Here is a 14509-nt window from a genome sequence, read left to right on the forward strand (position 1 = left end):
GCAGGAATGTCTGTAGTTGTTCTGACATGGTTTTACTGTGACACCATGTAGCTGCACTGGCTGCTGGCATGGAAAGTTTTACTGAGCTTTTTTTCGGTGCCTATGTTTAAATTCAGATGGGCCCCTGGCTTTTTTTCCTGCACAGCCCATGTTTGGTAATAAATAAGCAGTGCCTGAAAGAATCATACCATGCTGGTGCGGGAACACCATAGGATACATATGTGTTTGCATCCATGTGTGTGACGAGCAAACTAAATAGGACATTGTGTTACACAACTAACCCCTTCCTGACATTGCTGAGGCTGGAGTGGCGCCAAGTCTTGCCGGCGCTCCAGCTCCTCTTGGTTATCTAGGTCACAGCCTCTGAGGAGAAGAACCTCAACGGCAGCAGTCCTGCATGACGCGCTTCACTCTCCTGTCTGTCTGAATCTCCCTGCATACTCTTGACAAAACCTCAACACTGGCCCTGGTCGAATAAGGGAGAGAGGGAGGGAGGAAGGGGATTGCAGGAGGCACGACAGTGGGGGAAAACATTAAAGATAAAGGGACAGCATATGTGGAACAGTTGTAGGAACACTCGTGGCGGACACATGGAAATGGCAACACAGGATTACATTTGTACAATACGCTAACTGTAGTAACATAGCCCACCCAACCAACAGTCACAACGATGGGGGAGAAAAAAGCAGCCTTCCACTGAATCCAGTCCTTGCTGGTAGAAGGTGATAGAATGGAGATAGTGGGGGAGGGCTAAGCCAGTACTCTCCATCCAGCAGTTATTGGAAAACAGTGTGAGTGAAGCTCAGTACTGAAATTAGTTATTGATCTATTCTCTGCCTGAAGCCCATGGGTCTTTCCCACCACACCTGCTCATTCTCTCATAGTCTTTTCTTTCGCTGCAACTCACCGCATCTTTCTACCTTTGCTTTGAGCCCATTTTGTGGTTTGTTTTCTCTCTTTCTCTCAAATGATCTTTTCATAAGCAGAAGTTAGTGTGGAATGAGAGTCTGATAATGTGATATCCACAAGAAAGTTTGAAAACTAAAATTTGAATGCATTTTGGAGGGCTTGCAAACAGCTCACTTTTATATGCCTCATTATCTACAAAGTGAAGACAGCTATTCCAAAGATGATTTACAGCACCTGCTGTTTCTTATAAATTTAGATAAAAAATGCCTTAATTTGAAATTCTCTGGAATTTTCACAAATTAATACTGTTTTTTGTTTAATTTTGTTTTATGTCCGGTGCTGTTGGCTGAGATCCTGGTCTCGCCCTATCCTTTTCATCAACAGCCATGTCACCAACTGAAAGACACTGTTGTCTATTTCAGGCCTTTTCTTCCATAGAGCACAGCCTGTGCAGAATGTGCATCTTTCACTAGACATTGTCTAGACATGGGATAATTGCAGACATTGCTGAATACTCAGCTGCTGCCTGAAGCCTCATGGGAGTTGAGGTGGACTTTTCAGGGAAATGGACAGAAGTCAGTGAGGGGGGTCACACTGTTTCCCTATACATCTGCTTACTGTATGTGTTTGCTGGTGTGCAGGCAAGCTTGGATTTAGCCATGTGTGGGAGAAAGAAAAAGAAAGCACAAAAGAGCGTAGACATTGAAACACACAGTGTTCATAACCACAGATGGGGTGATTTCATCAGAAAAAAATGTTACCCGGCCTATTGCTCTGCTAGTGTTGATGGAGCTCGCCAAATTTAATGGTTGTTAATACCTAAATGTTAAGTTAATTCTCACTGGAACATATTCTGTCTTTATGTTGGCTTTCATACAGCATTTTATATCTCCTGTAAGACTACTGTTTTTTTGGCTGAGACACCTTTAAATGTGGAGCTTTAGCTGGGTGCAGGGATATGTGTGTGTTGAGGGGGGTGTTGGTTGGCTTCTGAGAGATGGTCGCAGGTCGCTGGGTTCACCTAGGGCATAGGACTAATCTTAGTGGGGGTGGATTGGATGCAGGATAACTAAATCCTGTTGGGGCAGGCAACCTTCTCATTCTGCTCCAGGTGTTGGTTTCTCCTTTAGGCCAACACACATTGACTGTTGTGCTCACTAGCCTCTATAGTTTTATTTAGCTTAATGCTATAAGAATAGATTTAGTAGGTTTTGTATGTTTATTTTTTGTTTGTTTTCTAGATTCCATTTGGGGTAAAATGTAAGGATTTAAATTGATTACCTGACAGAAAATAGAAACAAATTTTCCACAACTTCTCTACTTTTGTGTCCAGTTTATCCATCTCCTAGAATTCATTTTGCTTAGACGCTAGTCCAAAATATGTCGATGGTTTCTTTTAAAGCGTACGTGTCCTAGTTTTTCAAATCTCTAACCAGTAAAGTAACCAAACAGCTACACACAAGTATTAACACAAATCTGTCTTTGTTCTTCAAGGGGGAGTACTTTGAAAGTGTAGCACACCAAAAAGTTACAGTTCCATTCTCCAACTCCTGTTTTAGAAGCATACAAACCCACCACCCTCTACATTTCTACAACTGACGCCATTTCACAGAAATTCCAGACAACTGGCGCCTGAGCTCTGCCTCCAAGAAGGACATGATGAATAGGACACACCCTTGGTATGCTAGTGAATGGCAGAATATATGGCATACTGCAGTAATACAGCCCCTCATCCTAGCTCCTAGCTCTTTTTAGTCTTGTTTTTTCTGCTTCTCCCCTCCTTGCGTTTCATGCTGCTCGCCTATTTTTAAAAGCCTGAATTTGAGTGAAATGCACTGAGGCACCAGTAAGGCGAGCTACAGCTCTTTCCAGCACTGGTTCCTGATCCTCCTCTTTGTTGTGGTCTATGCATGCCTGCTCTAGTCACATGACTGCGTTTCTATGGCAACTCGGGTTTGAGTAATCATTTGCGTTACGACCTTTATTCCCTTGAGGACAGGGGAGGGGGAGGATAGACTGAGCCTGTAGAAAGAGAGCGCAAGAGGAAAGAGAAAAGACGGGCAGAAGGGGAGCGGCGGAGAGGCACAGGGAAGGAAAATAGGCAAGAACAACGGCTGCCTTTTCTTGCCTTTATATTCTGTATTTTATCTTTTGCTCTTCGTGCCTGTCTCTACCTCACCATATTCAGTATTTGGAAAAAAAATGACAAACGCCTGCCACTAAACACTGGGTTGTGAGCTTCTGTTTCACTGTAGTATCATTTGTGTTGTGACTCACTCAGTGACTAGGGCAAGCGGGTTTGGTTTGGAGAGGCAGGCATGTATGTTTCATAGGGGTTCACATACCCCCCACCAGCACACACACACACACACACACACACACACACCTCCCCTTCATTTCTTCTCAGAGGAGAAGCAGTTCTGTGCCACATGTGCAAGTCTCAGCAGAAACAGATTCTGTATGTTCCTGTTTCTTGCTCTCCTGGCTGCGTTGTCATGGTTACCGAGCTAGTCCACCAAGGCATGCAGCTCCTCTCTCTCTCTCTCTCTCTCTCCACCGTTGGGTGATTCAACCCATCAGTTGGGTTGTGTCATCTCCTAGATGGAGTTTCTAGCTCCCACATCACCTAAATGGAGTTTTCAGGTTCAGTCTTGTATTCCAATTGGATTCTAGTTTGAGAAAATGGAATAATTGTGTGTGTGGGTGGGGTAAATGGGTGGAATTTGTGGGTGCCTTCTACCGGTAGTGAGGGGATCCAGCATTGACAGGAGGTGGGCTCAGCTGGGGGGCTAGTGATAGACATGAAGGGGGTTGTGTGGTGGTTGTGGTGCTGCTGCTACTGCTGGCTGATTTCAGGTGCCTGTGACTGGGGCTGAATATGAATGAGGGGCCCCGGTTCTCCAGAGATAGCGGCTAGGGAGAGAACTGCTAAAACCAGAGACCAGTGGAGCCTGCTGGTTGAGAGGCCCCCACAAGCTGCTGACAGGAGCTGGAGCTAGCCATCACGTTAATTAGCGTTTTTACTCTAGCAGTGGTGGATAGGGGGAGTGGGTTAGAGAGGGATGTGGGGGTGGTATATGACTCATAGACACAGTATGGTTTATTCATGATGGAGGAAGGGGAGGTATGTGTGTGTGAGAGAGAGAGAGAAAGAGAGAGAGAGAGAGAGAGAGAGGAAACAGTTGATTTGCACACTGTGTGTGTCTTAGTAGATCACTGATTGGCACCAAGCCAAGATATTATTATGTCTCGAACATAATACCAGGCATTCATTGTTATTTTCTTCTTTAATTCAACAATATCCATGTAAAATGAATTCCTGATGTTTGAAACCAGATCTTTCCTGCAGTGATTTTGTGACACATTGTTGATTTACTTCTGTTTCTACTGAGACAGTATCGATCACAGGCTTTTGAGGCCTGTCTGGGAAGCATCAGACTGATGAAATGAGTTAAGGGTGCCTTTCTCATAGGTGACCTGACCTTGTCTCCACTGCCTCAGCCCCTGACAGTGATCCTCAGCCCCTGGAGGAATGCATAGGATCAATAGATTGGTGTTTTACCCAAGCAAATCACCCAGGACTCCCCCTCCAGGTCGAGCAGAGCTGAGGAGACAAACTGCTGCAATAGATGGAATATTCCAGAAGACTCATCTCCTCCTCCTTCATGCCAGAGCAGGGATATGAAAGCTTGTGTGTTTGTTTGTGTGTGTGTATAAGAGGGTGTAAGAGGGGGGTTACATTACAGCTATGCTATTTTCTAATTGTCTCCTCTTATCATTAGTGACAACCATGACCTCTGTTATTGGCATATCTGCATTCTGCCTGCACTGCAGAGCCTCCACCACACTACTCGCAGCGTTTTCTCTCCCAAGAGCGGCAGGGCCCATGCCTCATAAATACAAACACAATCTCTCCTACACCTCCTGACTGCAGGACAGGACTCCACACATATCTGCCCGTGGAGCGCAGCCCATTTGCATACATATTAAAGTGACGCCTCAGAAAAAAGGAAGAGAGAGAAGGGGGGAAGGGGAGGGGGGTATATGCAAACAAGGCTTTCATCTAATATGCAAGAACCGGCATTGCTCTGGCATAAATCTGCATCGAAGCCCAGGCAAAGCGAGCTGAGCCCATTTGACAATAAATGTGCTAGGGATGGCTGTCAGATGCTCTGGGGAACATTGTGTTACCCCATGGAGAACAGGAGCGATTGATCAGTATGGCATGTCACATATAGTCAGAACTACAAGGTAACAGTAGTACATGCTAAGTAAAAACTTATGGATGGGATTACGAGGGAACAGCAAGTATGTCGGGGAAATATAGAATACTTAAAGGATTAGGTCCACATTTTAGGCTCTATGCTTGTTTGTTGTTTTCATATCCATTGAACAAACACTATAAAGCTTGTTATTCTGAGAATTTTAGAGGTGCTGGTAAATCCATGTTGTTACCTTTGGTCAGAGCTAGCTGTTTCCCCCAGGTTCCAGTCTCTATGTTAAGCTATGCTAACCAGCTCCCATTTACAGTACAAGAGAGTGGTGTCTTCCCATCCAACTATTGGCAAGAAAGCAAAAATTACCCAGCATAATTAAAAATATTAGCACACTAAAGACTAAGGTATCAACCTTACTTACTAAACATAAGCATGTTGCTATTGTGAACATTTTAGCATGCTTATGTTAGCATTTATCTTAAAAGCACTCAGAACCACCGGCTATTATGGTTTTACCATTGGACATGTCAAGGTTAGCTACTGTAGTTTTATTTGCAATCATATTGTGTATAGCAGCATATGATACAGACAGTAATAGATTTTCTCATCTAACTAACTCTTGTCAGGAAAGCAAAACCAAAGAAAAAAGTATTTCCCAGATTGTCAGACCATTCATCTGACAATGGATTTGTCCAATACTGTTTGTATGCTGCATTCCCTTAACTTGTACTTAAACATATGTATGAAATGTGGTCATGCAACAAACCTCATGAAGGTCATAATGTTCAGTTTGGTTTAAACTGTCTTCAGTGTGTTGATTCAACTGTAGGATTATTTTGGAAGTTTTGTGGTGCTGTTGTATTGTATTCTGTTATACTGACTTATTTCTATTATTCTGTTCCCCCTATTTATAGCAGTGAGGCTAGGCTAAAAAAGCAACATAAATCTGTATAATGCAGTACATTTCAACAGCAGTACAAATTACAGCCTCGAGTATGACCATACAGTTCCATAAACACCACTCTTACTGAGAACCGTTATCACCTTCATAAAGGGAGAATTTATTGCCACTGTTGTAGTTTTTAGTTTTAGTTTTATTAGTTTTAGCTAGGAGTACATTATACATATACATACATGAATATATACATACACACCATGTAGTCCCCCAGACAGGCAATATTTTTGCAAAAGCAAAAGTTGAGCGCATGATGGCAGTGCTAAAGCAAAAAAAAAAGTGCACTAGTGAACCTTTACTTACTGTCTTCAGAAACTGGAGTGCTGCCACGAGCTCTGGGTTTCCCCTAACTGTGAGTACTTCATGTTGGACACCCTTGAACTCCCTTTCCTGTTTTCCTGCCTGAGCATGTCACACTGAAACATGCCTTTCTGTCTGTACAGGTGATCTTACACACAGGAAATGGAAACTCTGAATGTGCATGTGTCATGTATACGTGTGTGTGCGGTGTTTGTGAGTGCATGTGTGAGAGTGTTGGAATGGTGGGGGCAGGGGTTGAAAGAGGATATGTTGGGAATAACACAAAGCACAAAAAGAGTCACATGATCTAAAACACAGGACTGATTTATTTGGCTTCAGAAAGAATCTGTTGCATGTGGTTTGGAGGAGAGAATGTTTTCTCCCTTTGCTCTCAGCGTGCTCAGACACAACACATGGAAACATTTTCTGAGAGGCTATGGGTCTGCAAAAAAAAAAAAAAGCTCCAGACATTTTACTTCTTCTCCCTCTTTTCATAGCTTTTTAGGCTGCCTTTTTTCCAACCTGACTGAATTACATACATCTGTGTCCCACATGTAGAAATGTTCTCCCCACTGGATATTTGTGATGCAGAGGTTGTGACTTGCAATTAGTAGGTATGTTAATACTCTGCTTTGGAGAAAGTCAGATGTTAGAGTGGTTAACCAAGTGGTGGGCTCTTCACCGATTCCATGCTAGTGTGGTGGGGCTATATCAATAAAAATCTTATTTACAGCCTCTGTTTCGGTCTGTAATAAATACACTTCCACTCACATGAGACAGTTGCATGTCTGCTCTATTGTCTGCCACAAATATGCTGGAAGGGTTGCTTAAATATTGATAACACCAATTTTCTGCCTCCCCTCCTCCCCACCCCATACCCCACACACACCCTCTCTCCATCACCACTGCACACACAAACAGGGACGCACACACACATACCAATCCCCTCCTTTTCTTTCTCCTTCTATCTGCCAGTTATTTCACCCTCACAGTAACCTTGCTTATGCATATTGCATATGTAAATAAAGCACCCCGCCTCTGAAGTAATTGTGTGCATCTTCTCGAGAGCTACATATCTCAGCTCTGTGTTTAGGAGGACACACGTATGGGAAGACCAAATTCTCTTTGTTTAGCAGTGATTCTGTTCTGTATGAACTCATCCACCAACTCAAGGACTATAGATTTATTGATAAGCAAAGTACTGGAAGTACAAGCTCACATGTCTCTGCTTCAGTTTTTAGTTAACGAGGAGATAGTGATGGGTGGGGCCGAATGTCCAGGATTTTTTCTAAGATTGTACTCAAAGTCATTTATTAATACAGAGATTCTGAACTGTGATGTTATTTTTATGATGAATACTAATGGGAAAACATAATTTAAGTGTAAAAATGGTAAGATGAGAACCGGTATGGAAACTGGCATCTTCCATCATTAATATTTGTTCACTCATAACACATAGCTTCTAAGATGAATTATCACATCAATGTTCATTTCAAATGTACAATGATTTTTTTCACTTAAACAAAAAAGCACAGTGACTCTCCACCAACCATCTCCATCCATCCATTATCTATACCACTTATTCCTGAATAGGGTCACGGGGTGCTGGAGCCAATCCCAGCTGACACTGGGCGAGAGGGGGGGTCCACCCTGGACAGGTGATCAGTCTGTCACAGGGCTGACACTTAGAAACAAACACCCACACTCACTCCTAGGGGCAATTTAGAGTCACCAATCAACCTAAACTGCATGTCTTTGGACTGTGGGAGGAAGTCGGAACACCCAGAGAGAACCCACTCAGGCGCTGGGAGAACATGCAAACTACACACAGAAAGGCCCCAGTCAGCCCAGGCTCAAACCCAGAACCTTCTTTCTGTGAGGCAACAGAGCTAACCACCGCCCCGCTGTGCCGCTCCCAACTGTCTCCATTTTCTTGCATTTTGTAACTACTGAATCACTGGTGTGCTTTCTGCCATACTACTTCAGTAAAGTGGTACATTTTGCAATCTTAAAAATCTGGTAGTATTTGATAAATGCTTTGAGAAAATGAGATATGCAGAAAATAAGGTATTGGTTCCCATGAGCCTGAAATTATTGAGTTTTTCAGCTTTACAACTTTGAATACATTGTTTAACTTTGAGAATTTTAAATGTTTCATGGTGATTTTCCTCTTATTCATTGCATATGTGGTGCATTTGTCATCTACTGATCTATGCAGCTTTCTCATTTTGAAACATAAATCATTTTGCTAAGTCTTTGTTACAGCTCTTCTTTTCCAGGTCAGCCTAAAACAAGATGTTGTTTGGATCATGTTTATAGATTCAGATAGAGATGATCTTGACAACATATTCATTCATCTATTTAAACACTGTATTTCCAATAATACCAGAAAATAGTAACACCAGTACAGTGTGCGGTATGATCTGAAAAAAAAACAAAAAAAAACGTGTTAAAGTATAAATAAATGAAAACACAATGAAGAATTTTCCAGAAAATACAGCTTCAAAAATCACCATGGATATGAATCAACAGCTTTTGTGTTAACCTCTGTTTGAAATATTGCAGCATATATATGATTTATTGCAGATCTCTTGCATTGAATTATATTACAATCTACAAGGTAGATTATTTATATTACAACTATACTACCTAAAGTATACCAGACTTATTATGGAAAATAGTAAGTTGTATAAAAATAGATGTTTGAGTTTCAGCTTTATTTGGTCTCAGTGACGGTGGGACTGAAATATGACAGTATAAAAAGAAAACGAGTAAGAACAACTGACTAGTAAATAAAAGAACATATGATTAGTGTTCTTCTCTTTTTATGTACAAACATCAAATTTGAAAGAGGGCATTCAGTTTGATGCTTGCCTCACTTCAGTAGTGACACTGTAGTTATTCTTTGGCATACAACCCACACTTTACTCTCCTAAACTGTATAAATAAAAGTTACAGCACTACAGTACTACTAAGTTACAGTATTACTACAGTACCGGGGACGGCTGTGGCTCAGGAGGTAGAGCTGTCGGCAGTTTGGTTACCGTTCTCCTCAGTCCACATGTCGAAGTGTTCTTGGGCAAAACACTGAACCCCAAGTTGCTCCCACTGGCCAGATCCAAATCCTGAGTCCTGTTTTTGATATTACAAAAAAACAATCATAAACATTTAATGTTAAGCCATTAAAGATTTACAGTGACTTGCACTGTATCTGCAAATGTACTTTTTGTTTTTGCTATAGGTTTGCATATTTATGAGGCAGAGGTATAACCAACATGTTTTAGTTAACATTATACAAAAGTCCAAAAGGTAAACATATATACTGATTTATTAGGATTTGAGAATTAATTTAACAGGTTGCTTTGTGTACACTGATGTGAGTGGCCAAAGTGATCCAAATGAATAGCAAAAAAATGGGGACTGGCCAAATGAATACATGAATTAATTTTGGACAATTTCTTGGTTTATGCCTTTTACATATGACCGTTAAAGCCTTCACTGTCATATGAGGTAGATAAGATTTCTCCAGTTAACATGACTGCATGCAAGTACAGACGGAGCATCTTCAAAACTGATCCTAGGTTTATTTGACATTTGCTCTGACCTTTGGTTTTTGCTGTTCTCCACTGATTGCAGGTTGTGGATTCTCCCTAGTGATGCTCAGTAATATCTGCACTACAGTTTTTCCCCCGAAGTGACATTTTGGCACCTTGTCTTTACAATTTACAAATTTACTGTTGCCATACAGCCACACATCCACAATGCATGATTTCAGGCAAAACATCATATATAACATGCTATCCGTTCAGCTCTAAAAGTAACATATAGCTTCCACCTAAATATCTTTTTACATTTGTATTTATTTATGTTGTTATGACAATTACAAAAGTGTTTGTGGTCTTTTGGAAAATCACAGCAAGAGGCTTCATAAAATAAAGTTGCCATTTCATAGTATATGATACATTAAGCTATACCATATGTCTCAGACTGTAAAACTACACTACAGTGTTTACTAGGCAGGTAACAAACCGAGGCAGTTGTTGAAGTGGTTGTAGTAGGAACAGTGTAAAACAGTATGAAGCAAAGCCTGCATCCAGCAGGTCATGTCACTGGTAAGTCATAGGAGCACTGTTTTGTTTCATTTGTACACTTTTTAACAGACATTCTCTTTGTTTTATAAAATATACCAGTGGCGGTACTAGATGAAATTAAACAATCTACTAATCCATTAAGTCCTGAAACACACACATTGAGACACAGTGAGAGCCTCTGCAGCAGGGTCAAATTCCTTGTATGTTCAAACATACTTGGCCATTAAACATAAAATATACCATGATATACTATGCTATGCAATGTCATCCTACTATAATCTCTCTGTCACTTAAACTAAAATCCTGAGAGAGCACATGTGTCACTCCATAAATTATACTATTATCAGAGCATGATAACTATAATGGTGGCTGTCCTCTTGATTCACCTGTTTGGCAGGAAATCAAAGACATATCCAGGTGTTCAGTATGATGTCAGCCATCTGTGTGTACATGCAAACAGATGTGGGACAGGGATGACAGCTTATCTCTTTACAAGGAGCTTTTGCTTCACACGTCTGAGCACAATGATAATATTTCTGTTATCAGAGGCAGTCCTAATGACATCAGTGTCATTGTTCAGACATAATGTACTGTTCTCCATGCGTGTACAGTACACTGAACTGGTGTTTGTGTATGTGTTGTATATCACTTACAGTTACATACTAATACTACATATACTAGTAATATAGCCTACTAAATATCTATCTATTTAAACTACACACTATACATTTTAGTCTACTGTATAATATAGAATGCTATAGTGTTGAATATAAGTGAGTACCAGTGTATTTCTCCTCTCATCTTTCTATTCTATTCTGTTCTTTCTTGTTTGTTATTTGGGGTGCTTTAAGGCTTTTGCCTCATGCAGTGGCTGCATTCAGAAGCTATGGTCTTGCTTCATGGAACACACATCCAGAAGAAAGTGGAAAATGTTGACATTTTCACATGCACAACCCAGATTTGTCTTTTAAGTTAGCTTTTACCCTAGTTTCTTGAGTATCGGCTTTTGATATATCTTACTTCTTCCTTCTAGTTTTATACACATTAGGCACACCTACATTCAGCCTCCATGAAGGCTATATCGTTGAGTTTTTGTTGAAACTGATTTAGAAAAGGAGCAGCAGAGTGGTGCAGTGGTTAACGCTGTCACTTCATAGCAGGAAGGTTCTAGGTTTGAACCTCATGGCTGACTGGGGCTTTTCTGTGTGCAGTTTGCATGTTCTCTCTGTGCCTGCCTGGGTTTTCTCTGAGTACTATGGCTTCTGTTCACAGTCCCGCAGTTTAAGGTGACTGGTGACTAACTTGCCCCTGTGTATAAATGTAAGGGTGAGTGGATGTTTGTCCCTGTGTGTCAGCCCTGTGATAGACTGGCAGCCTGTCCACAGTGTATCTCTCGCACAGTGTTGGCTGGGATTGGCTACCGCCCCCATGACCCTCTGCAGGATAAGTGGTATCTATAGATAATAGATGGATATATGATTTAGAAAGGTATTGATTGAACTTTATGTTCATCTTAGAGGCTGTAGTTTGTGATGCTGTTGTATTGTTTTGTATTTTGCACAATACAGAGAGGCGTTTCTATTAATTACTCCACAAAATTTACAGTATATTAATAAGTATAGGGTGGATGTAGAAACTGGCCTATTTCATGTCATTTATCTGCATTTACTTGTACAAAAACAGCTCAAATGTTTGATATTTTATTTCTTTTTGTTCTTTTCTACTATATTCTATTATGTGCTATACCATTTTGTTTCATTACTGTCTGTTCTGTTTTATTGCTAGTTATTATGTTCTATTTTGCTCTATTCATTTATATTCCCATATATTCTATTCTATTCTATTCTATTCTATTCTATCTCAGGCATGTGATAGTCTATGCTTTTACTCTATTCTACTCTGTTATATTTCTGTTGTATTATTTTACTCTATTCTGTTGTAGTACTATCTATTCTATTTTATTCTGTCACTTTAGCATATAATATTCCATTACTCTGTTTTATTTTATATTTTGTTTTTTCTACTATATTATAGTCTATAGGTTATTCAGTATGTTCTAATGTAAAGACTATCTACTGTATTCTTTTCTATTGTTTTCTTCTCCTCTCTTTCCAGTCTAGTCCTCTCCAGTATGTTTTGTTCTATTTTACATGGACAGTAAAGTCCGCACTGAGATTTAAAAAGCTCAGAACACATTTAGTGAAATGCAGCATGCCCGCTCCTACGTGCATTTTGAATGAGGCTTGTAGTGATATTTGCGTATAACAGAAGCACCGCCTCCCTCCCATTGGACAATGTCTACGTGAGGGCGTGGCAAGGAAAGATGAGAGTTGCAAATCCATGCCCTTACTGGGAAGACATGGAGCGCTATGGACACAGTCTACTCGAATCAAGTAGGAATCTAAAGTAAAGACATAAATATTTCTCCAGTTTGGAAACAAACGATTTTAGAGACCGAGAGGAAAGCAAGGGTGGCCCGTTGAGGATGGAGTGTGCATTTGACGCACAAAATCTGATCTCCATTTCTTTGAGGAAAATCCAAAGCTCCAGGACGCAGAGAGGAGGCATAAAGCTCCACAAGAACTTACTGGTAACGTACGTACTGAGAAACGCCAGGCAGTTTTATATGAGTAAAAACTTGTCGCAAATGCAGAGGACTCATCAGTATGAGGATGTACCCGCAGTCCATGAAAGGCAAGAATACATTGAATTGACTGGGAGCTTTACTGAGTTGGCCGATGACTTCTACTGCAACTTTACTGGGGTTGAGTCGAGTACTTGGCACTGCGGAGCGCACCAGCCCAACGGCCAGCCTGCAGAAGTGGCGCACCAAGACGCATCCTCCTGCGCAATGGTTTCACCAAGTGACTCTGATCTTATGGTTTCGGAAGCCTGTTGGAGTTGTGCAGACAAATCCTCCTGGGAGTTACCGATCCCAAACACACAAGTAAACCAAAAGACTGTCCTTGATTTGGACACGCATGTAGTGACTACTGTCACGAATGGATACTTCCACTCAGACTGTTGCGCGCAGCCAAAACAGCCGCAGGGCGCGCAGTGCTACACCAAAAAGCGAAAGATGGACACAAGTTTTCATATTGTTGATCCAGAGTTTTATTTGCCAGACTTTGGACTAGTGCCATGTAAAAGGATGAGGTCTGATGATGATTCACAATCAGACTCGGACCAGCCGGACAGCACAAACATCTCTAACCTGATCTCAGTGTTGGGTTCAGGTGGACTATCTGAGTTTGTGAGCTGGCAGCAGACGGACCTTGAGCACATATTCACCGCTCAAACAATTTGTCTAAAACATTCACTGTTTACAGGCAGTGGTTGGACCAGAGCAATTGAAGCGTTTTGATTTATATGATTGTTTTTCTTTGTATCGTTTTATTTTATTGCTTTCAAATAAACCATGACACGACTGCAGTTCTCTCTCTCCTCTTATTGAAAAATGTTGAAGAAATGTGACTACGCTATATGTAGCAATTATATCCGTCTTGGACTACTTTTGCACATAAACATTCTTTGTGCCAATTAACCGAAATTCTTCATACATTATACAACTGTATCTTTCATTTAAGCCGTATTTCCTTCTGATTCTGTTGGGGTATAGGAGTCTGTCTTTGGTTTGTATTTCCTGAAGAAATGAGTTAACACTGTTTCTCTGGGAAGATGTTGGACGAGCTCCATCATGTGGCTACTAAAGATCTGTACAGCTTCATGCATCAGATCAATGCAGAATATCATTCTGTAAATGTATTATTGATATAAGGGCCTGGTTTTATTAATCAATAAAACTAGCATCATTTGAAAACGCTGATGTATTGGCTTTAAATTGAAACTTCTGCTCCTGAAGAATTGCACTTAAGTGAGCACAAGAGTGGGTATATTAAACCTACATATAGCCTAAACTTATGGGGTTTATAGTGACCTCGTATGTTTTCTCCTATTGCTATAATTTTGCCATTTTGATCATATTTATAACTCTACCATAACTAAAAATTAACAGGTTATAATTTAGTAACGGGTCA

At 40.8% G+C, this 14509-nt stretch overlaps 1 protein-coding gene across 1 annotated transcript; it reads left to right on the forward strand.

The window, feature by feature from the left end:
* The first annotated feature begins 12829 nt into the window (after positions 1 to 12829).
* Positions 12830 to 14248, forward strand: LOC109954909 (immediate early response gene 5-like protein). The gene has a single exon (XM_020590575.1). The coding sequence runs from the start codon at positions 12958 to 12960 to the stop codon at positions 13834 to 13836; it is 879 nt and encodes a 292-aa protein (XP_020446231.1). The 5' UTR covers positions 12830 to 12957; the 3' UTR covers positions 13837 to 14248.
* Positions 14249 to 14509: the final 261 nt, after the last annotated feature.

The sequence above is a fragment of the Monopterus albus genome, unplaced genomic scaffold (genome assembly GCF_001952655.1).
Source record: "Monopterus albus unplaced genomic scaffold, M_albus_1.0 scaffold12.1, whole genome shotgun sequence".
Taxonomy (NCBI): domain Eukaryota; kingdom Metazoa; phylum Chordata; class Actinopteri; order Synbranchiformes; family Synbranchidae; genus Monopterus; species Monopterus albus.

What these genes read in the sequence shown, in the direction of transcription:
- LOC109954909 (XM_020590575.1), top strand. Translation starts at nt 12,958, where the DNA reads ATGGAGTGTGCATTTGACGCACAAAATCTGATCTCCATTTCTTTGAGG.